Source organism: Hippocampus zosterae, chromosome 15 (genome assembly GCF_025434085.1).
Source record: "Hippocampus zosterae strain Florida chromosome 15, ASM2543408v3, whole genome shotgun sequence".
NCBI classification, from domain to species: Eukaryota; Metazoa; Chordata; class Actinopteri; order Syngnathiformes; family Syngnathidae; genus Hippocampus; species Hippocampus zosterae.
The window spans coordinates 17,216,194-17,237,368 of NC_067465.1; the positions used below are offsets into that span (position 1 = coordinate 17,216,194).

General features: G+C 46.7%; 1 protein-coding gene across 7 annotated transcripts in view; it reads right to left on the reverse strand.

The window, feature by feature from the left end:
• pik3r2 (phosphoinositide-3-kinase, regulatory subunit 2 (beta)) overlaps window positions 1-17,148 on the reverse strand; it is a 69,999-nt gene extending 52,851 nt beyond the window's left edge. For 2 of the 7 annotated variants that reach the window (XM_052088458.1, XM_052088452.1), the window contains exons 1-2: window positions 16,931-17,148; window positions 8,995-9,841 (exon numbers count right to left, since the gene is read on the reverse strand). In XM_052088458.1, coding sequence (XP_051944418.1) covers window positions 8,995-9,313 — 319 coding nt within the window. In that variant the 5' untranslated portion in view covers window positions 9,314-9,841; window positions 16,931-17,148. Of the gene's footprint in view, window positions 1-8,994; window positions 9,842-9,971; window positions 10,124-11,162; window positions 11,318-15,530; window positions 15,680-16,930 lie in introns of those variants that run through there. The other 5 variants (XM_052088454.1, XM_052088457.1, XM_052088453.1 and 2 more) reach the window with 5 other exon arrangements.
• Window positions 17,149-21,175: the final 4,027 nt, after the last annotated feature.

Here is a 21,175-nt window from a genome sequence, read left to right on the forward strand (position 1 = left end):
CAAATCACCTGGCATCGACAACATTCCTGCAGAGCTTTGGAAACATGGAGGGCATGAGACAACAAAAGTACTCACACACATCTGTCAAAATATCTGGGTAACCAAGCAATGGCCCCAAAAATGGACACAATCTCTCGTTATTCCCATCCCTAAGAAAGGGAACTCAAGGCAGTGTCAGAACTACAGGACCATCAGCCTGATCTGCCATGCAAGCAAGGTGCTACTACGGATCATCCTGAATAGACTAAAGAGCAGGGCAGAGGAAATCATTTCAGAAGAACAAGCAGGATTCCGACCAAAAAGGAGTACCACGGAGCAGATCTTTAACATCAGATTACTCATCGAGAAACACCTCCAGCATCAACATGACCTTTACCACAACTTCATCGACTTTAAAAAAGCCTTTGACCGTGTATGGCATGAGGGGCTGTGGCAGGTGCTCCGAAACTACAACTTCAACAATAATCTCATCCAGGTCATCCAATCACTCTACACAAATTCAAGTAGTGCAGTTCTCATTAACAACACTATGGGAGAACTTTTTAAAACATCGATCGGTGTCCGCCAAGGATGTCTTCTGTCCCCTGTCCTATTCAATGTCTTTCTGGAAAACATCATGGACGAGGCCCTTGAAGAGTTCCACACCTCCATATCCATCGGAGGAAGACCCATCTGCAACCTCCGGTTCGCTGATGACATAGACCTTATGGGAAAAAGCGAAGCTGAACTCCAGGATCTTACCACCAGACTGGAAGAGGTAGCGAGGGCTTATGGCATGGAGATAAGTGCAGAGAAAAGCAAGATACTGGTCAATAGCCACAGTAAAACAACACCAACAAGCATCACATTGAACAGGCAAACCCTGGAAGTGGTTAAGGACTTCAAATACCTTGGGTCCTTTGTGAGCGAGGATGGCAGCTCCACAAAGGAGATTAAAGCAAGAATAGGCATCGCAACATCAGCCATGACAAGACTGGCCAGAATTTGGAGGAGCAATACCATCAGCTTCACGGTGAAGGTCAGGCTGTACAAGTCCCTGGTACTCTCCACCGTACTATACGGCTGTGAGAGTTGGACACTCACAGCAGACACGGAACGCAGGATTCAGTCCTTTGAGAACAAGAGCTACAGAAGGATGCTCCATATATCTTATAGAGAACACCGGACAAATGACTATGTCAGACAGCTAGTCACCACTCTCGCTGGAGAACAGGACCCCGTACTGTCAACGGTAAAACGTCGCAAAATGGCCTGGTATGGCCACGTTACAAGGCATACCTCGCTATCCAAAACCATCCTACAGGGGACAGTGGAAGGGAAACGGAGAAGAGGCAGACAGAGAAAGTGCTGGATGGACAACATTAAGGAATGGACTAACTGCAGCTTCCAGACCCTGCTACGAACAGCTAAGGACCGAGAGTGCTGGAGATCCCTGACTGCCCAGACTTCCACCATGGCACCCCGACGGCCTCTTAGGCCATGGGATGAATAAGAATTAGAAGAATAAGTCGGACGCAGACGTGTCTGTGTTTGTCGAGACTGTTAAAAGCAAAAATTAAGTGAACATTTTAAAAAGCCAACACCACAGCTCTCCTTTTTTCGGAGCTGCAACATGTATCTGTGTTTTATTGTTTTTGTTCCTGATTGTAAAGTGTCCTTCATATCATAATAATAATAATAATTAAATGATGTGAAGGAAAATCGTAAATAGTACTGTATTTTATCCATTTGTGTTCATATTGTATTTAATTGAAAGATGTTTGTTTTTTTTTGCAGTGCATTCTGTAGAGCAGGGGTGCCCAACCTTTTTTGACCGAATTTTTACTTTTCGTTTAACCAACCTACCGCGATTGACCCGCGCATTCACAACTCACAGACACATGCCTACCTACCTTCGTCGAGATCTGACGCGGAGGCATGGGGAGCACTTTTGCAGCGTTTTTTACTTTCGTAGCTCACGTGTACCATTTTTAAAATGCTTTACAGGACCCTACAGATTCTCTTTGCCCGGGTCTGCCACTGACAGGTAACAGTTAGCGCAAATTATAAAGAGCGGCATCACAGTTAGCCTCTCCATGAGCCGTCACCTTACCGTGGTGGAGGGATTTGTGTGTCCCAATGATCCTCGGAGCTAAGTTGTCTGGGGCTTTATGCCCCTGGCAGGGCCACCCATGGCAAACGGGTCCTAAGTGAGGGACTAGACAAAGCACGGCTCACAAAGCCCCTTATGAAAAATAAAATCGATGGTACTCGGTTTCCCTTGCCCGGATGCGGGTCACCGGGGCCCCCCTCTGAAGCCAGGCCTGGAGGTGGGGCTCGTTGGCGAGCGCCTGATGGCCGGGCCTACACCCATGGGGCCCGGCCAGGCTCAGCTCGAAGAGGCAACGTGGGTCCCCCTTCTCATGGTCTCACCACCCGTGGGAGGGGTCAAAGGGGTCGGGTGCAATGCGAGCTGGGCGGCAGCCGGTCCGATCCTCGGCTGCAGAAGCTGGCTCTTGGGACATGGAATGTCACCTCTCTGGCAGGGAAGGAGCCCGAGCTGGTGTGTGAGGCAGAGAAGTTCGGACTGGATATAGTCGGACTTGCCTCCACACACAGCCTGGGTTCTGGTACCAGTCCTCTCGAGAGGGTTGGACTCTCTTCCACTCTGGAGTTGCTCACGGTGAGAGGCGCAGAGCAGGTGTGGACATACTCATTGCCCCCCGGCTCAGTGCCTGTACATTGGGGTTCACACCGGTGGACGAGAGGGTTGCATCCGTCCACCTGCGGATGGGGGGACGGGTCCTGACTGTTGTTTGTGCATATGCACCAAACAGCAGCTCAGCATACCCATCCTTTTTGGAGTCCTTACAGGGTGAGCTGGAGAGTATTCCTGCTGGGGACTCCCTTGTTCTACTGGGGGACTTCAATGCTCACGGGGGCAATGACAGTGACACCTGGAGGGGCGTGATTGGGAGGAACCCCCCCCACCCCGATCAGAACTCGAGAGGTGTTTTGTTATTGGACTTCTGGGCTCGTCACGGACTGTCCATAACGAACACCTTGTTCAAACATAAGGGTGTCCACATGTGCACTTGGCACCAGGACACCCTAGGCCGTAGTTCGATGATCGACCTTGTGGTTATATCATCGGATTTGCGGCCGCATGTTCTGGACACTCGCGTGAAGAGAGGGGCGGAGCTGTCAACTGATCACCACCTGGTGGTGAGTAGGCTCCGATGGTGGGGGAAGATGCCGGTCCGTCCTGGCAGACCCAAACGTATTGTGAGGGTTTGTTGGGAGCGTCTGGCGGAATCCCCTGTCAGAAGGAGTTTCAACTCCCACCTCCGACAGAGCTTTTCCCATGTTCCGGGGGAGACGGGGGACATTGAGTCCGAGTGGACCATGTTCCGTGCCTCTATTGTTGAGGCCGCCAATCTGAGTTGTGGCCGTAAGGTGGTTGGTGCCTGTCGTGGCGGCAACCCTCGTACTCGCTGGTAGACACCAGCAGTAAGGGATGCCGTCAAGCTGAAGAAGGAGTCCTATCAAGCCTTTATGGCCTGTGGAACCCCAGAGGCAGCTGACAGGTATCGACTGGCCAAGCGGAACGCAGCTTCGGTGGTCGCCGAGGCAAAAACCCGAGCATGGGAGGAGTTCGGTGAAGCCATGGAAGCCGACTTCCGGACGACTTCGAGGAAATTCTGGTCCACCATCCGACGTCTCAGGAGGGGGAAACAGTGCACCACTAACACTGTGTACAGTGGGGATGGGGCACTGCTGCCTTCGACTCGGGAAGTTGTGAACCGGTGAGCAGAGTACTTCGAAGACCTCCTCAACTCCACCAACACGTCTTCCTTGGAGGAAGCAGAGTCTGGGGAACCCGAGGTGGGCTCTTCTATCTCTGTGGTTGAAGTCACTGATGTGGTCAAAAAGCTCCTCGGTGGCAAGGCCCCGGGGGTGGATGAGATCCGCCCGGAGTTCCTCAAGGCTCTGGATGTTGTGGGGCTGTCCTGGTTGACAGGCCTCTGCAACATCACATGGTCAACAGGGAGAGTGCCTCTGGATTGGCAGACCAGGGTGGTAGTCCCTCTTTTTAAAAAGGGGGACCGGAGGGTGTGTTCCAACTATAGAGGGATCACACTCCTCAGCCTCCCTGGTAAGGTCTATTCAGGGGTGCTGGAGAGGAGGGTCCGTCAGGAAGTCGAGCCTCAGATTGAGGAGGAGCCGTGTGGTTTTCGTCCCGACTGTGGAACCGTGGACCAGCTCTACACCCTTAGCAGGGTCCTCGAGGATATGTGGGAATTCACCCAACCAGTCTACATGTGTTTTGTGGACTTGGAGAAGGCGTTTGACCGTGTCCCTCGGGGAGTTCTGTGGGGGGTGCTTCGTGGGTATGGAGTACCGAACCCCCTGATACGGGCTGTTCGGTCACTATACCACCGATGTCAGAGTTTGGTTCGCATTGCCGGCAGTAAGTCGGAATCGTTTCCAGTGAGGGTCGGACTCCGCCAAGGCTGCCCACCTTTGTCACCGATTCTGTTCATAACCTTTATGGACAGAATTTCTAGGCGCAGCCGAAGCGTTGAGGGGGTCCGTTTTGGTGGCCTCAGTATTGCATCCCTGCTTTTTGCAGATGATGTGGTGCTGTTGGCTCCTTCGAATAGGGCTCTCCAACTCTCACTGGACCGTTTCGCAGCCGAGTGTGAAGCGGTTGGGATGAAAATCCACACCTCCAAATCTGAAACCATGGTCCTTAGTCGGAAAAGGGTGGAGTGCCCCCTCCGGTTCGGGGGGGGGGGGGGGGGTGGGGGGGGGGGTTGGGGGGGGGATCTTGCCCCAAGTGGAGGAGTTTAAGTATCTTGGGGTCTTGTTCACGAGTGAGGGCAGGAGGGAGCGAGAGATTGACAGGCGGATCGGTGCAGCGTCTGCTGTGATGCGGACGTTGTATCGGTCTGTCGTGGTGAAGAAGGAGCTGAGCCAAAGGGCGAAGCTCTCAATTTATCGGTCGATCTACGTTCCAACCCTCATCTATGGTCACGAGCTATGGGTCGTGACCGAAAGAACGAGATCCCGGTTACAAGCGGCCGAAATGAGTTTTCTCCGCAGGGTATCCAGGCTCTCCCTTAGAGATAAGGTGAGAAGTACGGTCATCCGGGAGGGGCTCAGAGTCGAGCCGCTTCTCCTCCACATCGAGAGGAGCCAGATGAGGTGGCTTGGGCATCTGATTTGGATGCCTCCTGAACGCCTGCCTGGTGAGGTGTTCCGGGCATGTCCCACTGGGAGGAGACCCCGAGGAAGACCCAGGACACGCTGGAGAGACTATGTCACCCAGCTGGCCTGGGAACGCCTCGGGATCCCCCGGGGAGAGCTGGAAGAAGTAGCTAGGGAGAGGGAAGTCTGGGCTTCCCTGCTAAAGCTGTTGCCCCCGCGACCCGGCCCCAGAAAAGCGGTAGAAGATGGGTGGATGGATCACAGTTAGTTTCAATCACTGTTTGTTGCGATCGGCAGTTTAAATAACGTGTAAAGCAGCGGTCCCCAGACTACGGCCCGCGGGCCGGATACGGCCCGTTAGCACATTTGGCCCGACCCTCTAACCCTCCTGTTGTCCTCGGGTCAAAATGACCCGTCACTGTGTTAAAACGCCCCCAAACCCCCTAAATGATCATTTTTTAACTTAAAATTTTATGACTTTTCCTAGATTGGCCCCAACTGCAGAAAATTTTAAATGTTTTTATTCACATTTCCATGGAAGCTGTACTAAAAAAAAAGTACAAAGGTGGTCTTCGGGTCAAAACGACCCATGACGCAACTAGGGTTGAAATCAAGGTCACGTTATTTACACACCATAGAATGTTTCAGTGTTTTAGTTGTGTCTCAGATCAATTAGTAGAACACATGAACAAGACAGCAGCAGACATAAACAAGACAAGATAGGTTGCGTTCTCGTAAATGGCAGAACTCTTTTTTTGTGGATTTCAAGGGGCTATAAAGGTGCTACAGATGACAGGACTCCGAATTCTCTCTGTGCTGACGCCATGAGTGTGTGTTATGACATTGAAGAGGCTCTAGAGCTGATTTTTTTCTGCTGTCCATTTATTTCCTGTTTTTTCTGTGAAGAACTCAGAGAGGGTTATTTAGTTATTATTTATTTCATTAATAGTGTTATGATTTGTTTCCTGACTTTTTTTCTGTAAAGAAACTGGAAAGGGTTATTTGGTTATGTGTGGCTTTCTGGAAAACAACACATTTTTTAAGCTCCCCTACGATCGTCACACTTTTTCTGTTACAAACTGACCACCGGCCCCCCCATCAGAGAAGGGAAAAGTTATGTGGCTCTCACAGAAAAAGTTTGGGGACCCTTGGTGTAAAGTCTTTCTGTAACAGTGGTGTCTTCTATTTAGTTATTTTTGCACAGTCGTCACATTTGTGCGGTCGCACTATAATGTTTGTTGGAACCAAGTCATTTGCGTTACAGCTGGAGTCAATAATGTCGGCAGTTCACTTCCGGGTTTGGCCGTTGGGATTTGGAGTCCTTTCACTCGATGCCAGTTTTGTTTGCTGAATGCTTTCTCATGTTTGGAATAATGAATATTGATAATACATAGTTTAAAATCATGCTTGATTTAATTATTTATTATTATTGTGAAGTTGAAGGTATTAATTAATGTAGTATTAGTGGTAGTGGTAATAATAGTAGTACTCACAGAATGTTTAGAGATTCAGCCATCTCGTTACCTCTGCGTCCCGCGTCCTAGACGCATAATTTTCCCACGCGACGCACAGAAAAATAGTTTAATTATAAAAGTCACCGCACTTGAATTGACCTCCTCTCGCCTCTATGTGTGTTTGTGATCTGGTGTGGTGTGTGAGTGTGTTTCTTCTAATTTACTTTAGTTTTGTTTTGTTTTGTTTTCAGTGTTGGGGGTGACACAACAGATGACGTTATGTGCGCATGCGGGTTGTTATTTTAGTCCACAAACTGAGGAATCGCACGCATGAAAGTTTGAGATGGCGGCGAAAAAAACTCACTAAGGTCTACTAATTACAATATTTAAGAAATGGGAATGCTAGTCTGATTTTTCGTATGAATCGTCTAAAGGGCGTATCACTAAACTCACCTGTGACGTATGCACAGAACGCAAGAGCAAAATACAAAGCGCGGCACGATTACGAGGCAAATTGGTCATTTGATTTGTAGTCTAATCCCTGTGAAAAATATTATGAAACAGTATAGGTTATTCTATAATTTACTGGTTGTAGCGTGGTAACTTTATAAATAAAACATTCGTCACAAGGTGTAGTAATGCTAATGTTAACTGTTGGTAGAACTAATGATGGCGTGTGTTAAATTCTTTCGTCAAATTGATCGTAGATTACACATGCATCGTTTTGGGAAGAGGATGTCAAGCCACATCAATACTTACCTGTATTAATGATTACCAGTCAATTAATCTTTGCAGTGTGAGATTGGAAAAAATACTCTGATGATGCCACATGAGTACACCAGTTTTTGATCCATTTATTTTTTTGGAATAAACCTGGAGTACACAGCTGCTGATGTTCATTGTTAATGCATTGTTTTCAAACATTGACCCTTGAAACATTATAGTTTTGAGTTTCGGAATTCTTGATTATCAATATCAGTCAAAATAGAAAAATGGGTTCCCATGATGAACGTTTACGGAACCCAACATTTGTTATCGTGGTTTCCCATTGGGTAATCCGACGGAACCGAAAAACGGTTACCATGAATTTCCGAAATCCTCAGGCCTTCTCCTGAATTATTTAAATTTTTGCAGCATTTGTTTATCATTGTATGTATATGTTGTTGTTTGTGTTATTATCATATGTAATTGAATAAGTAGACCCTTTCAGAATTCGAAATTTGGGACTCTCTTAATCCATAATGGCACTCATACTTTTCTGATCAGCGAGTCCCTGGGACTCGCTGCCGGTAAACTGTAAAATTATCACTGAGAGATTACCGCTTTTTCTGCAGTCAGTGATTGACTTCTATGCAAAGTCATTTCTCAACTTGTGTTCCGTGCCATGTCATGCCTGTTGAGTGTTGATTTACTTCATATTAAGAAACTACTGCACTAAAACATTGATTCATAAATGTATGATTTTTTGTGTATATGATTTTTTTTCCTCAGTATAAATAACACGTACCCTGACTTTTCTACTCTTTGAATAAAAACACTTCATTCAAGCGTTAGGGAGTGCAAAGGGTTAGGATGGAGGGGTGTTGCAAATCATGAAGACCTGCCAAGTGGTATGATAGCATTGTTTTATACATGTCCTCGGTTAGGCCTCAGTTTCAAAATCAGTCCTTGGTCCTTGGCCTTGGCCTCGGAGGTAAGTCCTTGGCCTTGGCCTCGACCCGGAAAATTTTCCAAGTCCATGGCCTTGGCCTTGGCCTCGGAGTCAAGTCCTTGGCCTAGGCCTTGGCATCGGGTTGCTGGTCCTTGGACACAACACTGCTAATAGAAACGTGTGTTGCAGGCTATGGCGCAAATCTTCGGTCGACAGAAACGCTGAAATGTAATATTTATTCTACACATTTTTACAGCACTGGGAAACGTTAAGAATGTTTGTTTCATGTTTTTACTTCTACAAAAAACATATTTAAAACAAAAAAAAGAATTTCCCTCCCACATTTTTTTCCATTTTCAAACATTTTTTATAAAGCTCCAGGGAGCCAATAGATAGCGCTAAAGAGCCGCATGCAACTTGAGAGCCACATGTTGCCGACACCCAATCTCGTGTATCATGTTGTGTTAGAAAAAAAGGGTCATCGGGCCATCCCATGGAAAAAGGTGTTGCAATGTATGGAAATACTTAAAAGTATACTAATTAATATTTGAAAATGTTTTATTTAAAATTCAATTCCAGTGAACATAAACTATTCCTGATTGAAAAACGAAAATATTTCTGTCTGTCCCTTCAACTAATATTCCGGCATGATATTGGAACATGCGCTTTATTTTCAATAAAAAATATTCGTGGCCTTACCTTGACATGACTCTGGTGCGGGAGCAGCAGGCAGAGGTCGCTGAGACCTGGGTTGACTCGATGGGAGCGCCATCTTGACAGGCCCCACATATTCGACATACGTCCCAGGAAAGTCACCTCTCTGCTTAGAGCGCTCGTTGTAACCGAGAAGCCAGCCGAGGCACTCTGGCTTCTCCGCGCAGCCCTCGTGGTAGTTCTCGACGGAGAGCAGCGAGACCTTGCTCACAATCAGGAGGTCCCCTGGCTGCAGGTCCAAGTCTTCTTCCTGGTCCTTGGTAAACACATAGAGGGCACGGTACTGGAAACCTTCCGCTGCCATTTTGCGAGGGAAGCACGATTCAAAATGGCCACCGAGTGGAGGATTATATAGTGCAGGCCAAGTCCCCCTGCAATAAGTGGGTCCAGCTCGACACAAATCCTGCCCCGAGAAAGCAGCGAAAAAAGCGGGCTATCGCAGTGGGGCCTTGGTGGTGGTGGAGGGGACCCACTGAGTCACCCGTAGCTGAGAAGCATTTTCGTACGTCCGCAAGGTAGCACTCGACCCCCGCAGGCTTGTTTCAGACCTGACCGGTGTTGTTGAAGTGGTGCACTTTCCTCAGCTTGATACCCCGGTTGAGCCACACGATGGAGCAGAGGGAGAGCGTCGGCAACATGCTCCTTAAAGCGTCCGACACCTGCTGGCGGCAGCCGGGGTCAAAATTTGCCAGTGGAGGGCCGTGTGGCAGCGGCTTCTTACAATCCAAGTGAAGTGGACTAAATTGGAGTACCAGCGTCGGAGTGTGATGCTCTTTAATCCTCTTCGGTTCTCTAAAGCTCCCACATGTTCTGGACAGGGATTGTGACCAACCTGCAGTATATTAAAACCCCCCGAATGAGAGAGAAAAAAAAATTGCTTACATACAGTATATGAATTAACATTAAATGCAAAAACGTAGGAGTCAACAAATACAGTCTGGCATAAATATAGCGGCACCTACAGTATTTGGGCGCAACGAAGCTCAAACGTGTAAGAAAATGGCGAACGGTGGCAGCGCCATGCATTTGTGGAGTCTTCGGAAAGGACACAGATCGCATGATGCTGCTGCGTCACAACCAAAAGCAGACTTGGTTGCTGGACAGGAGCCTCCATTCCTTTCACTCTACATTCACACACTCATGGCTTTAACTGATGTGTCACCGTTTGCTAAGGAACAGTTACTGTGACTGTGCAATCTACATTGGCATGCAAATGATTCCAAGAAAGAAAGTTTTCATTGAAGCAGAGTAGGAAGGAAAACCCAACAATACCTGACCACTTCCAAAATATTTTGGCGTCATTCTTTCAAAAGATAACAGATACTCAGAGTCATATGAGGCCAAAGCCGCTCACGTAAAACACCATATAACAACAAACCATATTAATAAAAGCACACTACGTTCACTCAGTACAGTGCATGCAGCAAAAGGAGATATTACGATGCCTAAAAATATAAAACCGGCAAAATAAAATTCACAGCATTACCAAATATTGACGTCATCACCATGTGAAAAGGCCAAATTTAAGCCTCAAGAATATTTGTACTGTGTTTGAAAATGTGCTCAAAAACATGCGGACATTGGAGATGGCGATGGAGGAAGAGAGGACGAGATTAGGATTTACCGATTAAGTACAACATCAGCGGTCTGTCGACCAGCCAAGGACGATGATTATGCTATCAGGGATGGTGGTAGACACAAGCCAGGACAGCTCGAGAGGTGGATGCAAGTTTTTCTGTTCTGTGGCAAGAGTTACAAGCTATTTAGGGTGATGCTAAAAAACATAAATAAATAGATAAATAAATAAATATTTAAAAACACCCAAAACCAAATAACCATATGTCAGTGCAACCAAAAATAATGCAAGATGACTGCACACTATTGCAAGTGATGCATTGCTGACACAAAAATAAAAGTAGTTGAGAGCAAAAAACAACATGGAATCGTACTGGTTAGCTTTGAATACCAAGGGGATGCTTTCGAACCAGAGGACACTGTGGTCCCGTCGCAACATTTAGAAAGGCAACATAAATTCCTTATAAAGCGTGTAGACAAACATCTTTTTTTTAAAATTCTCTATTTGGGAAACGAAAAATAAAAGAGCGATCGAAAAGTCATGGCGTCGAGAGGACGCAGCCGCATTCAACACTCACCCACATTTGTCTGAGAGAGAAGCCGGACAGGCTCAGCCAGACTCTCCGTTCAACATCCTTCCCAGCCGACAAGCAAGATGTGCCAGGCAAGACACGTGGCAGTGGCATACCCAACCACAGCCCGCAATCCTCACACCACCATAACCCCCCCACCCCTAGCCCTATCCTCCTTCCTTCTCCCTCCACCTGGCTCTGAACCCCCCCCCACCCCTACAACCCACAGACCTGCCTCTGACTGACCCCCCTCGCCCCCTCCCCATCCTCACTCAGCAAAAAAGTCCAATGGTTGATCCAGTTGCCATCTGGCTTGTTTACAGTCTGAAGGCTCCAACGGGAAACAAGTTGAAGAAAAGTCGAAGGCAAATGTTGGCTTCGCGGGCGCCATAGTGCGCCAGTCCTTTTTACACTACTTAGTTTCGGCGCGCACCAAGTGGTGCGAGTCATGCAAGGTGAAAGAGGAGTCCTGCTCCGAGAGTGTTGAAGAAGCAGTCCACTGTGCAACATAGCAGCTGGCCAGCTCGGCATCAAAAGATCCATCTCTACTGTTCTATATATATATATATAGATCTTTTTTAAATTACAACTTTCTATTGAGTCAGAGAAGGAAAGCAGGCAGGAAAAAAAACGGAGCACTTTACTGTCAGAGGACTCCAAACGGCTGAAGGAGACCACAGGAAAATAATTAATGAATAGGCAGCAAGTAACTCACTGTTGCTAGAGCGGGGGAAAGCTCTTCCCACGATGTGATTGGCTACTGCGTGCACCATGTGCTACTCAGTCACCAGAGAAGCTGGGCAAATCAAGGAAACGTTCTAAGATTAGAAAATGTTTCTAGGCAGCCATCATACAATTGACCCAAACAACTACACCTCTTCACCATGCATTGGACTTGAAGTTGATATTTTAGTCACATATTTGATGAAAGCAGAGAAGAGTTCAACAGGCTGAATAAGCATTTTGTGGTCACTGAAAGAAATTCTGGCCAAGATTCCACCATCTATATACTCAAACGTATTGCCAACAAACTGGCATTTCGGTACCGTTACACAGAAAATTAAAATAACTGAGACGTTTAACCTAAGAGCATATACAATATCATTTAAAAATGTCCTTTATGTTTCACTTGATAAAAATATTATTTCATTTGAATTACTTTTATGCCCATTTATTCTTTTAACGTTATATTTTTGAGTCAAGTAAATACATTCATATTATGTATATATATATATATATATATATATATATATATATAAAATTATACCATCTTCAGTTTAGAACTAGGGATGAAGAGTACAGTGAAATGCTTCTACAACGAAATCATGTTTGCAGCAAGAACTTTTTCACAACAGGGGGTTTTTCACTGGAGCAAATTTGATCTCAGATGTAAACACACACACACACACACACAAACGTATGTGTACACACACCCACAATCCTATGTGTACTCTTTATTTTTATTTCAATAGTGCATAAGTATGAGCACACACTTATTTGACACTTCATATTCCAGTGTAGAAAGAAAAAAAGGGAAAGAAATTGTGAAATTTACGATCAGCATTCACCTTCACTTACATCAGTGTCTTGGATAATGTCTTTTATTTTGCTTGCTCCGTCTTTCATTTTTATCACTTTTACCTTCTCTTCCAGCATCAGAGCTCTTCTTGTCTTAGCTGCTTGACATCCAAAGGTCCGTTTTGTAGCCATTTTAGCAATGCAATGTTCATGCTCGTCTGAATCTAACAATAGCAAATACTTCTTGGACCCGGTGGCTTTTTTTTCCACCATCTCACTGTCTCTAACTCGACCTCCCCTCGATCGCCACCCAAGACAGCGTTGCTCAGCTAATGTCTTTTAATCGTTTGACAGCTCTAATATATATATATATATATATATATATATATATATATATATATATATATATATATATATATATATATATATATATATATATACTGTATATACCTGTATGTATACATAGTTATTTTTTATACACACACACACACACAAAATTTATTTTAATGCCTGAAAAAATGTTTAATCTGTGGTTTCATTCAATACAGCATTGTATTGTATACGTAATATTTGTAAAAAAAATAATAATAAAGATGGCAACTTCACGGATTTCACTTATCACAGGTTCTTTTTGGAACATAACCCCATGATTGATAAGGGACAATAATGAATTGTATATTATAACCCCCCACCCCACAAAAGAAATAAAATCCAATCTGTTCCCTTTTAATACCCTGGTGATATGTTCCTGAACTAGATTTTCTCACCTGTCTTTTTTTGCAAGCAAACTCGAAAGTAAAAGCGTCACGATTTCATCGACAAATCACATCTAACTGCGTCATCGTGTAATTAGGTGAAGCCAAATTTGACACTTTTGCTTTCAGAGGAACCGGATGTCAGCAAATGCAAACATTGAGGCGGTTTAGCATCACACCTCAAATTGGGTGGAAAAAGAAAATCTGACCATAATCCATATTAAAATAACCTCATATGAACCAATAAGCATCGACACAATATCAGGTGGCTGGAAAACAGAACCGATCACAAGGAAGGAAACAATTAAAGCTGTAAAGTTTGTGTTGAGACTTTAGGGCTGTTCTGTTGGAGGAGCTAACAACTGAGGCACCACGCATGCATCCTGGCCTTGGGCACATGCAAGTGAAAATCTACTGCGCCACAATGGAGACTCGAGACAGGCCAACCTTTCAAGGAGGACTTCTTCTAAAATGGAGGCCTGCGTATTGCACAGTTTTAAAGAAGTGCATCTTAAATTCACCAAGACATTGAATGTAAGTCTTTGCTACAAGCTATTGGAATGTGGCATTGTGAGATGGTTCTGAACCACAAGGTTCACTTCTACTCACTTTCTATTCAAAGCACAAACAGAAAATTAGCCGTGACGATAATCAAGACTTTTCAACAGAAAAAAATTATAACCTGGCCTGCAAGCTGAATTCTCGCCGTATTTGTGAGTTCACCAAACACCATAAATACATCTTGCCCTGTGCCCGCGGATTTTCTCGGAGCGGCATCGCTGGGGGGGGGGGGGGTGGACGAATAACAAAGCAACAGTGTGTTTGGCAGCGGGGTTTGCGGCTGTGACCAAAACTTTTCTCGGTTGACAATCGGCTTGATTAAAAAAATCAAAGTGTTATTTACGAACGTCCTTATCCACATATTTACGTTGCAAAAACGACACTGATCACTCAACGTGACGATTCCATCTGTGCCAGTCATCGAGAAAACAGGATTCAGTTGGTCAAATCAAATCACGTGCCGTGACGACATTGTCATCTGTTGCTGGCATTGGTCAAAACAAGTTTTGTAGGCTTGCACAAGTTGCCGCAATGCCCAATCTGCCCTAAGTATTGTCACTAAGGTCCCATCTTTTCCAAGCAGACTGCTTTGGAGCAGCCCCAGATTGATACTGTGCAATTCAAGCATTCATCTGGCTTTTTCCAGGTTTAAAAAAATGCTCCAGTGATAAACTTTTTGAAGTACCATTTTAGCATTCTTACCTGCCTTGCAATTGTAAAAGTAAGCCACTGCAGGTAAAGCTAAATTGTGGTTTCCGATTGCATCCCCGCTATATTAAAAAAAAATTAAACTTCTGCACACGATTCTGTCCTAGAATCAGGTACATGCTTAAGTCAAGTCACGTAAAGTCAACAGTATTTATAGAGCACTTTCAAACAGCCACCGCTGCATACAAAGTGCTGTCTGTACATGGAGCAATTTAACTTGCACAATAAACAGTAAGACAACTCGGTAAGAAAGGCGGTAGAAAGCACCAAAAAGTAAAACCAAGAACAAAACTAAGTCATGCTGAGTCGAATGCCAAAGAATACAAGTGAGTTTTGAGGAGCGTTTTGAAGATGGGCAGCGAGGAGGCTTGCTGAATGTTCAGTGGGAGGTCATTCCAGAGAGAGGGACAAGCAACAGAAAAGTCCTTAGATAAATAGAATAAAAATAAAGAGTACACGTGTGTGTGTGTTTGTGTGTGTGTGTGTTTACATCTGAGATCAAATTTGCTCCAGTGAAAAACCCCCTGTTGTGAAAATTTTCTTGCTGCAAACATGATTTCGTTGTAGAGCAGTTTCACTTTAGCTTGGAAATCAAACTATTAATAAATATAATACAATAAGTATTTTTTTTCAGATTTTCATGTTTTCTGAAAGAAATGGCCAGTATTTCAAGAAGGTGATGAAATGGAGTGAAATTGAAACCAAGGAGAAGAAGCAGAGAAGTCCCCTACTAAGCTCCCGCAATAGTTGTTTCCACAAAGCAGACAGAATATAGTATATGTCTGTGACTATTGTCGCATTTGAGTCGCTGAAGGTGTCGTGGTCCACTCACCTTAGGTGTGTGTGGGGAGTTTGTGATAAGTCCCCACTCCGGGCAAGTGCGAATGTGGGTATGAATGCTTGTACATCTCTGTAGGTTCAGGGTGTAGTCTGCCTTACCCCCAAAGTCAGCTGAGATAGGATCCTGCACTCCCTGTGACCCTGTTAAGAATTAGCTGCTGTTGAAAATGAATTGAACGCTGGATGGATGTATGTCTTTATTGCTGCTCAATGCATGTTAACAAGGCGGTTGTTCGAATGTTTATAATAATTTTCACACCTATGCTCATTTCTGCTTGCCCATCTGTTTGTTGTACTATAGTTTAGCATTATGCTAGCTGACATTTATGGTTTACTTTATGGCAGCAACTAACAATAATAATAATAATAGATTACCAATAATTTGGATAAAAAATATTAATAATAATTTCCAGCCCAATATTCCAAAACATGACATCATTTGAAAATGATACCACAGTGCATCAGGGCCCAGGTTCCAAAGATGACATGACCAAAACCAGAAAGCAGGTCGTTACCTGAGCCCTTAGGCACTGTGATGTCATTTTCAGTCGACAGCAAGTGGCCATGGAAGACTAAATGTCTGCCCCCTGAGATGGATAAAAACAAGTGGAGTGTTGTGTCGAACACATATCGCACAAATGCAATAATCATCAACATAGTGACTGAGATTAGACGAGTGGGGGCACAGAAAAAAAATTGTAAAGAACATTGTTCACTTAACTTCTCCTTTAAGTAGGAGTTAAATCAGTGAGTTTACCTTTACTGGTCTCTTTTTAAGACGAGTATCTGTACTTCTACTTAACTAGAGAGTGGTAATATTTTTGCCACCTCTGTGCGCTGCAGACCTATTTAATATTCGGCCTTGATGCAGTTATTTTCAAAGTGTGGTGGTAACATGTCTGGTGCATAGGAATCACCGCTGAAGTGCCGTTCAGGTGTATTTAACTTTTAAATTAAATAAATGTGCAGCAAACTTAGAAGAACGGGTTGTTTCCAAACACTAAATTGGTTTTCATTTAACTTGTAGACCGTCCAAATAAAATGGTTTAACCAGTTTTATTTTTAAAAGGGGTAACAAAGGAAAAAAACAACTGACAACAATTGGTCGTTTGTCCACTAAATCAATTCGAAAAGCAACTAAACACGACTCAGAGAAAGCACCTTTTACGAAATAAAAAAGACACTACGTAACTTTGCTACACTTCGTAAAGCGAGGCGGCTCGCAACATTTACTGGTCAAGTGACATTTAAAAAGATAAGCTTTCGCCTTAAAACGGACATTCAAAATTGGGGTAAAAGTTAATTAAAGGTTTCCACCATTTTCCAGTAAGTTACAGTGGCTGCCTCGCTGCCCTGCAAATGTGCAATAAGTTGGGGGGTGGGGGGACTCACCCGTGGATATTTCTTGAGTCTTCTCACTTTTAGTGACGTCGCTCGAAACTATAAAATGGCAGGAGTCGGTCAATGTTGGGTAAAGTAACACTGCAGCTTCCAATGGTGCACGGAACTTGCGGAAAGCTATTCTTTTTTTTCACTTCGCCGTTTTTTCTCTTCCAGTTGAAAACTCGCTGCTCCCCTGCACAGCCATTTTCCAGCACGGCGAGAGAAGGGAGGAGGGAGGCCGACGCGTGGGAACAGCCATGAGGACAGCGGAAAGAGACGAAACAGCACGGAAAAGTACGAACCCCCTGACACGTGCTCCGAGGGGACAACCGGTACGAGGCCTGGAAAAGTGACAAGATAAAATCATTCTCGTTGTAAATTATTTGAAATTACTAATGTCATAGGAAATTAACCGGTCGTTTGTTTTTCGATAAAACGTCACAATGTTATGATAAATATAGAATCCTTAACTACATCAATACATAATACCCTCTTCCTAACTGGCGGACCGCGATCCACGACTGGATCGCCGACCTCCTCTGTCCGGGCCTCCTCTGTCCGGTCGCTCGGCAAATTGTATAAAATAATAAATTATAAAGTGATTTTTACGTCATACATTTTCTATTTTGGACTATAATCTGTGCATTACCGCGATCGCTTGTTAAAATTATCCGTTGTATTATTTGCGTGCATGAACAGATGTATTGCAGAGGACGCAGGAGCGCGACTCTGTGTGTGTATAATGTTTTTAGTAGTATTTTATACTACTTTTTTATATATTTGCCGAGCGCCCGGACAGAGGAGGTCGGCGGGCCGGACAGAGTAGCTCGGCGGTCCGGTCGTGGATCGCGGTCCGCCAGTTGAGGAAGAGGGGTGTAGTATATGGCCGTTTACCATACTGCTACACGATGTTACGGCAGTGTCGCAAAGCATTGGTGGGTTGAGTGACAACTGAGACCTGTGACATCAGTGGAATAAAAGACCGTTGAAAAAGAAAGTCGTGTCCTCACGTTTTTCGGACACAACATTTTGGCGACGAAGATGGACTTTAACGCAGCTCCCCTCCCCTCGTTCCTTGCGCTTCCCAGTGAGCCACCAGTCCCGTGGTCCCGCTGGTATGACTCTTTTACAACATATCTGACGGCGATCGGACTAAACGAGGCAAGCGACGCACGGCTAACGGCTATGCTAGTGCACAGCTTGGGCGTCGAGGGGCAGCGCATTTTCCGTACTCTCGGACCCGCACGGACTTATGCAGATTGTGTCGCTTTATTGGCTGGACATTTCGCTGCTCCGCAGAGTGTGATAGTCCGGCGCATTACCTTTCGTCAACGACGGCAACACACGGGCGAGCCGCTCCACCACTACATTGCCGATTTGCGGTGCTTAGCGGGCCTCTGCAAATTCGGCCGCTTGGAGGAGGAGATGATTCGGGACCAATTAGCGGAGCACACGATTGATCCCAAGCTCAGGGAGAAACTGTTACTGTCGCCAGACGACCTCCCGCTGTCGAAGGCTGTGGAAATGGCGTTCCAACTCGAGAATGCAGCACACTTAGCAGCGCGGCTCGCGAATCCTGACACACCCACCGCTTCACGCTCTCCTGCTCTGGCTCAGATTGTCGCTCCGACCGCTCAGCCCTCAGACTCCGCCTCCACCTACGACGGTGCCGAGGTAAATGTGGCCGGACGTCAAGGGGCCGCCACACGCAGACCTTGTGCCAACTGTGGCTCGGCCTCACACCCCACACGTGCGCCATCTTGCAAGGCCACCGGACAAAGATGCCAGCGCTGCGGGAAGATGAACTACTTCTCCAGGATGTGCCGCTCTGCCCCCACACCGACAAACCCCTCATCCCGCTCACCTGGCCGGTCGGGCCTGACCACCATTCACTCCATGGGCTCCGGGGCCAAGCCATTCAAGTGGTGCACAGTGCAACTGGACGGCGTGAGCTTGCCACTTCTACTTGACACTGCAGCCTCCAGGTCTCTGTTGAACATGTCCACAGTTAGACGCCTATTTCCACGGCTCTCGATTAAGGCTCTCGATTAAGGCCAACGCCGAAGACTTGTTTGGCTATGGCCACGTTAAAATTTGCATGATGGGCACCGCCACCTTCACCGTGCGCTATGGCTGTAGAACTCTCCCTGCTTTCACCTTCCAAGTCTCCCGTCATGGCGCCAACCTCTTGGGCTTCGACTTGTTTTGCGCACTAGGATTTTCCATCACGGACAACGTAGGCGCCGCAATTCTGACGGTGACTACATCCTGGCAGCACCGTTGGCCATCGCTCTTTACAGGTTTGGGCTGTCTCACTGCCTTCAACCATCAGCCACTCATTGATCCTACTGTGCCCCCCGTGATCCAGCCTCTTCGCCGACTGCCCCTCGCCCTGCGTGATGACATCTCGGCCGAGCTACAGAAACTCCTCGATGCTGGCATAATTGAGCGGATTGACGCGTCCCCTTGGATCTTCACCCTGGTGGCAGCAAAGAAAAAGACGGGTGGTCTGCGACCCTGCGTTGACCTCAGAATGGCTAACAAGGCAGTGATTCCTGACAAATACCCACTGCCCACAGCGGAGGAGTTGGCTGCCAAGTTCTATGGGTCCACGGTGTTCACAAAACTGGACCTGCGCCAAGGCCATCTACAGGTTCACCTGCACCCTGACAGTCGTAACCTTACAGCCTTTGTGACCCACATGGGAGTTTTCCGCTAAACCCGCATGCCCTTCGGCCTCAGCTCTGCCCCCAGCTGTTTTCAAAAGCTCATGGCCACCATCTTCGCAAGCATCCCGGGGGTGGTTGTTTACCTGGATGACATTGTAGTACATGGTGCGACATGTGACCTGCATGATGACCGCCTCTCCAAGGTGCTCGATGTGCTGGCGAGCCACAACCTCACCCTGAATGGGGAGAAGTGCATCTTTTCGGCATCGGCTATTGAGTTTGTGGGATTTCGCCTGACTGCTGATGGTCTGAGTCCACTACACTCCAACGTCGATGCAGTATTGCGCCTGCCAGAGCCCTCGTGCCCCGCAAAACTGTCCACCTTTCTAGGCATGACGGCTTTTTACTTGCGCTTCCTCCCCAACTACTCTGATACGACGGCGCCACTGCGTGCCCTCCTAAAGCAGGACGCCTTGTGGTCGTGGATGCCGGTATGCTCAGCAGCCGTTCGCCGGCTCAAGACACAGCTCACCTCCCCACCAGTACTCCCCCATTTTGACTTGGAAAGCCCAACGTTCGTGACCTGTGACACATCCAACACTGCGGTAGGGGCTGTGCTGTCTCAGCTCCATCACGGGACGGTAGCCTTTGCGTCAAGGTCACTCACTACTGCTGAGCAGAAGTACTCTGTTGGGGAGAGGGAGGCTCTGGCTTGTGTTTGGGCCTGTGAGAGGTGGCACATGTACCTGTATGGCCGACACTTTACTCTCCGCACCGACCATAAGGCTCTCACAGCCTTATTAGCTACAACCGGGTCAGGGCACAAGCCGCTGCGGTTGTATAGGTGGACTGAGAGGTTACAACCTTACAATTTCACCACCCAGTTCACACCAGGTAGGGACAACGTGGTGGCGGATTTGCTTTCCCGGGCCACGCCCAGTCCCGCACCGGACACAGACCATGACACCTTGGAACAAGGTGTGATCCTCCATCTCCACACACCCCTCCAAGCTGCCGTCTCACTGCAAGACCTTCAGGCAGCGTCCGCCGTAGACCCAACACTAACCAAGCTCCGGACCTTCATCCGTGAGGGCTGGCCCGCAAAGATCTCGGAGGAACTTGCACCTTTTCACCGGGTGAAGGGTGAGCTTTCTTGTTGGAACGATATCTGTGTGGCTAGGGGGCTCTGCACTGTAGTTCCTGTCACCTTGAGGCCTCGCATCCTGACCATGGTTCACAAGGGTCATCTGGGTATCGTGAGGGTCAAGCAACGCTGCAGGGGCCTGGTCTGGTGGCCAGATATTGACAACGATGTGGAGACCATGGTCAAGGATTGTTCAGCGTGCCTCACAAGTGGCAAGACTGTCCACACCCCTCCCCCCCTCTGCAACCCGTGGCGTGGCCGGCCGGCACAAGGACTCATATCCAGGTCGACATTTGCGGTGAACTCCATGCCATGCCTCATCACCAGCGTTTCCTCCTGGTGACATACGACCTCCACTCAAAATGGCCCGAGGTTCTGGCTGCTGGTTCTATCACAACCGAGGTCGTCACGGGCTTCCTATCCTCTCTTTTTGCACGATGG